At 36.2% G+C, this 9,545-nt stretch overlaps 2 protein-coding genes across 2 annotated transcripts in view; both read left to right on the top strand.

Moving 5' to 3' along the window:
• LOC142354398 (uncharacterized) lies at positions 1–4,173 on the top strand. The gene is made up of 2 exons (XM_075406676.1): positions 1–533; positions 3,857–4,173. Exons 1-2 carry the CDS (start codon positions 226–228, stop codon positions 3,996–3,998), a joined length of 450 nt encoding a protein of 149 aa, XP_075262791.1. The 5' UTR covers positions 1–225; the 3' UTR covers positions 3,999–4,173.
• A 317-nt stretch (positions 4,174–4,490) lies between these two features.
• LOC142354577 (uncharacterized) overlaps positions 4,491–9,545 on the top strand; it is a 7,954-nt gene continuing 2,899 nt past the window's right edge. Inside the window, exon 1 of the mRNA XM_075406905.1 lies at positions 4,491–4,511. Coding sequence (XP_075263020.1) covers positions 4,491–4,511 — 21 coding nt within the window. The remainder of the gene's footprint in view (positions 4,512–9,545) is intronic.

Below are 9,545 nucleotides of genomic sequence, written 5' to 3'. Positions count from 1 at the left end.
GCTGGATGTCAGCCAAAATACTGGTTTGAAATATCGGACGATGGTCAAAAATGTTTATTATCCAAAGAAGCTTTATTTGTCGTAGTTCCATTCTATGCAACGTTCACGATCATTATTCTAGCTTCACAAATTGTGTTTGGGTTCATTCTGTATCGCGCTTACGTTCAGTATAAACGAATATCTACTTTAGCCCAGAACCCGTCTGATGAAATCAGTTCACACGAAATGGAAGCAAAGTTTTCATATTCGGTGCTGAAAAGCTCATTACCCTTTTCAGTAACGGCTATTATCTACGTCATCATATTTATTCCAATTGCTGTGAAACAGTTTCTCGCGGCTTTCAACGGACCAATTCAGAACAAACCGGCGTTGCAGTTCTTTTTGACTCTGTGGTTTCTGTGCGCTGGAAATTTCACAAGTCTTATGAATTTGATCTTCTATGGAGTGTTGAGTAAAGTATTGAGACAGGAAGTAGCGGTGAGGGTGAAGTACAGGTTTTCACGCGTTAGTTTGAGAGTTCAGCAAATCCGAAGGTTGGTAATCTATATATGCCCTAAAGTAAAAATTTTCAATTTTAAGCTCAGGAAATCGTCGGTATGCTAGGTTTTGGCCAAGCAAAAACGACGAACATCTTCCCCTTTTTCTTCGGTATCGCCCCTGCGTTGGGTTTTCAAACGCAGAAGAAAATATAAAATTTTGAAGTAAGTTTTGTTTTGAACCGCACGAAATCGTCGGTTTGTTTAGTTTTAAGCGAAAGAAATAATCAGTAAGTTTGCAATGAAAACACTTACAATCATACGGAGTCTATTTTTCGTGTGCTCATATCAAATATCACTTAGGGTGAAAATAACCTGACTTTCAAACAACTTTTAACATGTGTTACAGTTTGAAAATAAAATTTAGAAGGAAATGTTAAACTTGTTCAATTACCCAGGATGAAGCCCGCGACCCAAGGCAGGTATTGGCCAGACCGATTTGGGTCACGGACAGGGGCTCCAGACCGACCATACCCAAAGATAGGTATTGGCCAGACCGAACAGACTTTGCCCACCCTTGGCCAGACCAAACAGACTATGGCAACAATTGGCCAGACTGAACAGACCTTGTCCAAACCATTGGCCAGACCGAACAGACTCTAGGCCAGACCATTGCCCTGACCACTTGCCACACAGATGGAACAGACCCAGGCCAGACCATTGTCCAAACCATTGGCCAGACCGAACAGACTCTAGGCCAGACCATTGCCTTGACCACTTGCCACACAGATGGAACAGACCCAGGACAGACCATTGTCCAGACCATTAGCCAGACGGAACAGACTCTAGGCCAGAACATTGTCCAGACCATTGGCCAGACGGAAAAGACCCTAGGCCAGACACTGCCCAGATCATTGGCCAGATGGCACAGATTCTATGCCACTTATAGGTCTCTCAGTAAGCAAAGGAAAAGATCCGAAGTGATTTCTCCCCCTTCATTAAAATATTTTTCCCAAGGATAAACAATAGAATTTTCATCTACACTGTAAAATTGAACTCCTGAAATCTTTGTACCGACAAAATTGACCATTTTTTTCATAGAAATCGAGCGTTACGATGATTTTTACGTTTTCATTTCTGAACTAAAAATACTGGCACTTTTTACGTTCCTAAAACCACACATATCAATCTTTTTTTATGTCTGAAACCAATGATAAGGCATTCCAAAATTTATACAGAATAAAAATATTTGCACTGTCCTAAAACGGAAAGGTCAGCGACAAGGCGAACATTGCAGACAAAATGTGAATAAATTGAAGCTAATCTCCTTGCGTCCTTGGTGCTAATATTAGAGACAGTAGCAATGCGTAAATTGGCGAATAGTTCCCCCAAACCAAAGGAATACTTTAAAAACGGCAGCGACATCAAAGGATCAGAGTCAATAGACTTGTCGTCATTTTAGATACACTTAGAGATCGAAAATTACCGACGTTTATACCAGTGTTTGAGCGTGACAGACTTTTTCGCAATCGCTTTTTCCAAATTTTAATCTCGAATGTTTGTATGAAAATAATAAGAGCAAGCATTTTTTGGTTTTCCCCTATAGCTGCATTTGATCCCTTTGAATCGTAAGAGATGACATTTCTGTAGGAGTTTGTGTTAAATGATTTTTTGTGAGATTTTTGATAGCTAAAGGTTGATCATTCTTCAACGGTCTTCTTAGTTAATGTTTTTATTATCGGGATTAATATAAAACACTTTCCAATTGCCTCACCGAACCCCCTCCCCATGTTGTGCCCCAAATTGTCCCAATTAGCACCCAATCTATCCTACCTCTCCTGATTAGCGGCCCCAGGTGGGAGATGTAATGGGAAAGTTTTCAGTCAATAACAATCGTTATTTCTTTTTTCAATAACAATCGTTATTTCTTTCAATCAATCGAAATTTCTATGGAGTCAAATTACAAGAAGGAATTTTTCATGCAGCGCAGTCTAAATTCAGAGAATAGAATGTTATTCTGAACTTTGCCCATGTTCATTGCAAATTTTGACATGATCAGAATACTGGGCAGCACGAAAATACAGAATAAAGATATTCTGATTGGGCGCTGAAAAAAGAATTTAGTGCAGTCGGGACACTAAGATGAAAACAAGGTATATCTTTTCGAACATATCTGTGATCAGAATCATCACAACTTCGTGTATCAAATATATGCAACAGAAAATTGACTGACAATCTGAGAAATCTGTTAATCTGAGCATCTTTCGAATGTAATGGGAGCGATCCGGAATAATCCCCTCCAAGAAATACTTCAAAATTAATCACCCCTAAAACTGGTGATCAAAAAATTTTATGTTCTCAAATTACTGGTCAAAACACCGTTAAAGCTCTGAAACCTGTCCAGAGTCGTCACTATGTTCAATTCAATATTTGTTGAATATTTTATCAATCTTCGCAAATACTCTGTGACTCATTTTGCTAATGCGTGGTACCCGGGTCGAATGTCCTCCCTAAAATCCTCCCATTTTGTTGTAAGAGTGGGGGAATAATTTGTCTATGGGGGTAAATTGATGTAAGAGCGTGGGGGTATTTTGTTCAGAGGGGGTGAAATGATGTATGATTTGGGCTGCAATGGGAGGACTTTTGAGGAATTACCCCCCCCCCCTGACTAAATTTGCAACGTAAGAGTGGGTTGCAATGGGAGGACTTTTGAGGAATTACCCCACCTGACTAAAATTGCCATGTAAGAGTGGGCTGCAATGGGCTGCAATGGGAGGACTTTTGAGGAATTACCCCCCTGACTAAAATTGGCATGTAAGAGTGGGCTGCAATGGGAAGACTTGTGAGAAATTACCCCCTGACCTAAAAATTGCCATGTAAAAGTGGGCTGCAATTGGCTGCATTGGGAAGACTTTTGAGGAATTACCCTCCCTGACTAAAATTGCCAGATAAGAGTGGGCTGCAATGGGCTGCAATAGGAGGAATCTTGAGGAATTACCTCCCTTGACTAAGATTGGGAGGACATTAAAATGATGTCTCTTACATCATTTTACCCCCCTTGACAGACCAAAAAGATGTAAGAGTGGGGGGTTAATTTGTTTTTTACCCCCTCTCTTACACCATTTTACCCCCGTTGGAAGCCTAACGCAGCCCAAAAAGACGTAAGAGTTTTGAGCTGCATTTTCCTAAAAAAATTCTCCCATCGCAACCCCACTCTTACATCATTTTGGGCGAAAAAATTTGACCCGGGCAGAGAATAAAAGCTCTTTCAGGAAAACTAAACAATTTCACACACTCTTGATAAGATGTATTAACAATTTGTACAAAAAAGTACAAGCCCCCACTTTTTTGCTGTAACATGTGATCTCTTTGTTTTACAGCCTCAATGCCGACAGCTCTTCTCATTCGTCATCAGCACCCGTCAGACAGAGTGTAAACGAACGAAGGTCTGACTTCGATACCTCCTCCAACTCCAATCGCACAGAAACGTTTGTTGTCGCATTCTTCGATGACGATGATTAAGCACTAAGCTCACCCGAAAACGAAAAAGCATCTTTTCAACCTAACAACCTGTTCAACCTCTTCAAACTTCAATCAATGAAAAAATAAAACTCAGGTCATACTTTGCGTTGAAGAATTAACAATTAACGCCCCGGGTCGAGGTGTCACCGCTCTTCAACGCAAAATTATGTAAGTTAAGCGGCGAATGCGGAAATTTTTGTAAGGTAAGCGGTGAATGCGGTGAAATTACATAAATCAGGCGGTGAATGCGGTGAAAAAAAACCTTTATCGCCTAGTAGCGGTGAAATTACATAAATTCACCGCTGAATTTAGCGGTGAAATTACACAAATTCACCGCTTCGAAAAAACTTGTGCAAATTATGTAAGATAAGCGGTGAATGCGGTGAAATCACATAAATTCACCGCTCAGCTTAGTGGTGAACTTACATAAATTCACCGCTTAGAAAAAATTTGTAAAACTGTGTGAGATCAGCAAAGAATGTGGTGAAATTAATGGGGAGTAAGGATGGAAATGTTAGATTTACCCTTCCACTAAAACTACCCCTTTATCTTACATGTTTTTGACACTTTTTTCAAAGCGGTGAATTTATGTAATTTCACCACTAGAGTAAACGGTGAATTTACAAATAATCACCACATTTCACCACTAAAATATGTAATTTCACCGCTAAAAATCGCAAATCTTACAAAAATTCACCGCGCTTATTTTACAGAAATTAAAGTGAATTTGATTTATATTCAAAACAAAAATACTAGAAGTTTGTGAGGGATAGCGCTGTGGAAGAAGAAGTGACTGCCATGCAGGAGGTGAGAGGTTCGAACCCTTGTAAGGCCGGTGAAATTACATATTTTGGCGATGAATTGTGTTGAATTTTTGTAAGATCACCGCTTGCTATAGCGGTGAACTTACATATTTTCACCGCATTCACCGCATTTCACCGCAAAATTATGTACGAAATTTGCGGTGAAAAAACTAACTTTTCATCGCTTATCTTACATATTTTTCAATTTTTCTCTCGACCCGGGGCCCTGTTTGAGATGCGAGAGCCATTTTAGGAGCAGTTTTTTTTGTAAGAAATGCTCTGAATAAACCGAAATACACTGAATGCTCTGAATTTTCACCAAAAAAGGATCTCAAAAATCATTCTAAAGTATTTCAGTAAATTGTGTTCAAACTTTAAGTTATGTATTGACAAAAAGAATCTTGATATAAATTGAATGCAGTTGTTTTGCGATTACTTTTTGCCGTAACCGTTTTCAAGCAGTTTTTGGGACAGAGTCAAGTTTTCGTGCTTGAATTTTGACTCTACCTTGAACTTTCCGGATTCTATCAGCAACACTTTGTAAGATATACCTCAAATTGCGCAGCAGTTCTTGAATCATTTCCTCGTTTTCATCACCAATTTCCTTGCCTGAAATTCGTTTTATTTCATTTAATCATATGATGCGATAATTCGATTAGTATGAAATGCGCTGATGTTATTTAAGTAAATTGCCGATCATTCAGCGCATTTCTTACACTATTTCAGGGCATTTTGTCGCTTTTTATTGCATTTTTCACATACCGTTTAGATAAAAAATAAAAAATGAGAAGAAACATTCATGATGATATAAATTAAAGGCACTCGTTGCCTGCACTCTGATTAGAAGAATACTACAAGAAAAAGCACAACCTCAAAAGAAGGCTTTCTTTTGTATTTAGTTTTAGTGTAACTAAAAATTTGATAACAGTGTCGACAATTGCGCAGCTCTTAACTTCGAAACAAAGAAAAAATGGTAATATACGAAATGTTTTCCTGGTGCACCTAGTTCTACGGCTAATTCATAACTGAATTATAAAGAATCACAGAACGTTATCCTATTTAGAGTCTGATTAAGTCAAATTCTGAAATGACTGGGTCTTTGTTTGAGTCTGGACGCTGAATCGGAATCTGCAAAAAGTTTGATTATTATTTGAACCCAGTCTGATCCGGAATCCTTCTCATTCGGACTATGATTCAACTTCTCGTTTTTCTCTGAACTACATTTTATAGTTCATAGGATTTTGCCCTTTAGTCCTTCAGAAACATAAATTTAATCTTCGTCTGTGAAAATAGCCGCCGATTGAGAATCGGTTTTCTGTTCAGAAATGTAAATAGGTTTTTTTCAGTTCAAATTAAGTCCTCTTTTGTGAGATATTTCAAACTCTGATTTAACCCCATCCTTTCATATTCCGGGTTGAAGTAAAGTTACTAAAATAGACTAATTAAAATGTAATACAACAGGGTAAGCAACTGTCTAACATTTTATGAGATTTAAAAACAAACAAAATTTGTTAAGAATTTATAAAAAACAATTAAAAAAAACAAAAACCAAAAATTATTGTGCATGCAGTTTTTGTGTCGAAATAATTGGGAAATTTCTTGTTGATTTTTTTTTCGGATTCACACCAAATTAAAAACTGCTCTGTACGTGGTCATAAAACTTTCTTATTCATTTTCGAATCGAAAATGTTTATGAACTCATTCAAAATCAGTACTGCTATTCACTCAAATTAAATTAAATTTTATTTTCCAATCGAAAAGATATAATTTAGAAACGTAACTTTACATCAACAAGTTAAATATTTTGTAATTGTTCCAGTTCAAGCGTTGAAAGTATTTTAGTTGATATAAGACACGTATAGAGATAAATAGGTTAGAAACAAAGATAATTACATCTATAGTTGAGACGGGATGGTTATTTTGCAAGAATCTATTAGATTCTGATAGATAGATGGTTATTTTCCAAAATGTAGCAGAAGAATCATAAAAATGCAAGATTTTGGCAGAAAACGGTTTATCTGGTGGAATCTGCCCTTAATTTGATTATCTGGCAGAATGTTGCAACATTCTGGCAAAAAAGTTTTTCTTGCTAGATTTTGATTAAAGGGCTCGTTCCGGTTAAGCTGCATTTTATTTGAATAAAAATGGCTAATCAGCTCAATTTATTTTCTCAGAAAATTGTTTCCAGTCAAGTTGTCGTGTCGATTTGACAAAAGAGCGCAAAGAATTTTTTAAAAATATTAAACAGTGTTTGATAAAAAAAGTTGCTTGATATGATGTTACCAAGTTTACCAAGTTACATTTCCAAAATTTTCGTTTGTTTATATTTCACGTAGAGTACATGTCATACTTATTGTGCTTCAATGAAACACAAATAATTACGACAAGCGCATCTTCTTATTTCTTCAATTTTTCAAATATTTTAACTAATTAATGCGAGAACACATTGCAAGCTCAATTAGATTTATGGTATTGCACAGCAGTTTATGGTTTTTATAAAAGAATTCCCAGAGAAGAAAGCATTCCCAAAAGGTATTTAGGAGTCTTACAAAATTTTTCTATCTTTGTTTAATCTGGCCGAAATTAGTTATCTTGCGAGACCAGGGCAACAAAATAGTTATATTGCAGTAATATGGAGTAAAAATGGTTATCTTGTATGAATTTGACAGAAAAATGAGTATCTTGCAAAAGTCTCACAGAAAAATGGTTATCTTGTAGGAATCTGGCAAAAAATGGTTTTCCTATGGAAATCCGGCAGATAAATGGTTATTTTGTGAGAATCTGCCAGAAATTTTGGATGGAAGTTGCATCGTCTTGTAAGAATCTGCCGAAATCTGCCAGATTCCTACAAGATAACTGTTCATTCTCGACGAAGGATGCTTTATTTTTACAGAAGTACATTAAAAAACAACAAATTGAGTTATCGGTAAGCATTGTTCTCCTTTAGTAACGTTGAAAGTTTTCGTGAAAAACAATTACCTTTTCAAAGAAGAAGCGTGCATTGGTCCTTGCTGGATTTTTAGGTTGATTCGCAGCTTTGCATGATTTAAAAACGAAATTATAAATAAAACAAAACATTAAGAAGCAAACTTCATTTATTCTCTGTCCCAAATAGTGACAACTTGATAACATGAAACTCAGGCATAAACAAAAATTCCTGGACAGAAATTTTTTCTAAAAGTCCGAGTTGATGAATTTTTTCATCGGGAAATTGAAGTCTTGGTTCATCAAGCCCTTGGATCTCTACTAGTTTTTGTAGATTTTTTCTAAAAACTTCATGGGTTATGAATGAAAACTCGGGAAACATACTATCATTTTTGTTTTAGATAAATCCTGCTTTAGGTTGTTTAATTTCTTTTTTAATTTTGAGATTTTGTCAACTAATTTTGTTCCATACCTGTAATCTGCTTACCGCATTTGGATTGCGTTATATCAAAATGGTGCTTTATTAGATTTTGTATCCTTTTCTGAAATGCTCTACTTTTACATATGTCATAACCTCTTTAAGGCTTTGGATTTTTTTTGAGAATTCCGTTTATAGTTTGTAGTCACTGATTTGATATTTTCCTTTTAAACAAGTCAACAAAAGCAGAAACTGAAACAAAAGCAACAAAAATAGCCAGAAACAGCGCAGTAGACAAAGTTAAGCCAAAAATTGGATTAGTTCAATGAATTATCCTTTAAAGAATATTTCAAGTCGAAAATCAAACGAAACAAAAACTGAAAGACAATACAATCATCGACTTCTGGTTGGTTGTGCTCCCACTAATTCTTAAAAGCGTAAAAAACGGCATTATAAAAAAACAGAAATACATGCATCAAATGGATATAAAGCTTACAATTTATAAATTGCCTAGCAGCATTCGTAAAATCTACTCAAATTCAACACCTGTCCTAAAAACGGCTTCCAAAAAACAAAACAAATAAGGTTTCGTAATGACAGTTGCTCGAAAGCAATACGTCTTTCTTCAGAAAATTCGCAAATATCAGCATACTTTCTACTCTCTTCTCTCTCATTCTGTGTGTATGTGTGTGCGTGTGTGTGTGTGTGTGTGTGTGTGTGTGTGTGTGTGTGTGTGTATGTGTTTTGTGTGTGTGTGTTCGTGCGTGCAAATGTGCATGCGTGAGTGTGTTTGTTTCCCTCGTGTTCTCTCTTCTTCTCTTGTTGAGTAGGTTGGCCGAAATTTTCGATTTCACGTGCGGCGTTTTATTTAAGCTGATGTTTCGCTTCATTCAATCGCTTAAAATATAGATCACATAACTCCTTGATTTGTGAAAAAATATCGCAATATAGTATTGTATATATTGCAATATATATATATATATATATATATATATATATATATATAAATATATATAGTGTATAAATAGTTATTTGCTTCAGTAAAACTTTGGCGAAAAAAGATTTTTTTTCGCCGGTGAAACTCAAATATATATAATGTATGCCCCCGTATTGCATTTGAAATATTGAACAGCAATCAGCCTGCAGTTTTAACTTTTGCGCTTCGACCATACTCTCATTACTCGACTCCCCAAAATATTTTCTTAACGAAAATGAAGATCAATTGAGAGTTCACGTGGAGACCGAATTTAGCAATGTTTGTTCAGCAGCAAAACCTTAAAAACACTTAAACTCGACTTCAATTTGTATGCTTGACCGTATATTTGTAATCAAACTTATGTGTGTGTGTGTATGTGTGTGTGTGTTTGTGCGTGCATGTGTGCATGCGTGAGTGTGTATGTT

This window comes from Convolutriloba macropyga, chromosome 15 (genome assembly GCF_964194025.1).
Source record: "Convolutriloba macropyga chromosome 15, txConMacr16.3, whole genome shotgun sequence".
Taxonomy (NCBI): domain Eukaryota; kingdom Metazoa; phylum Xenacoelomorpha; order Acoela; family Convolutidae; genus Convolutriloba; species Convolutriloba macropyga.
This window is presented reverse-complemented; position numbering and strand designations above follow the sequence as displayed.

Coding starts and splice junctions, on each gene's coding strand:
- LOC142354398 (XM_075406676.1), top strand. CDS start 226: ATGGAAGCAAAGTTTTCATATTCGGTGCTGAAAAGCTCATTACCCTTT. Junction 534..3,856: donor AGAGTTCAGCAAATCCGAAG/GTTGGTAATCTA, acceptor TTTGTTTTACAG/CCTCAATGCCGACAGCTCTT.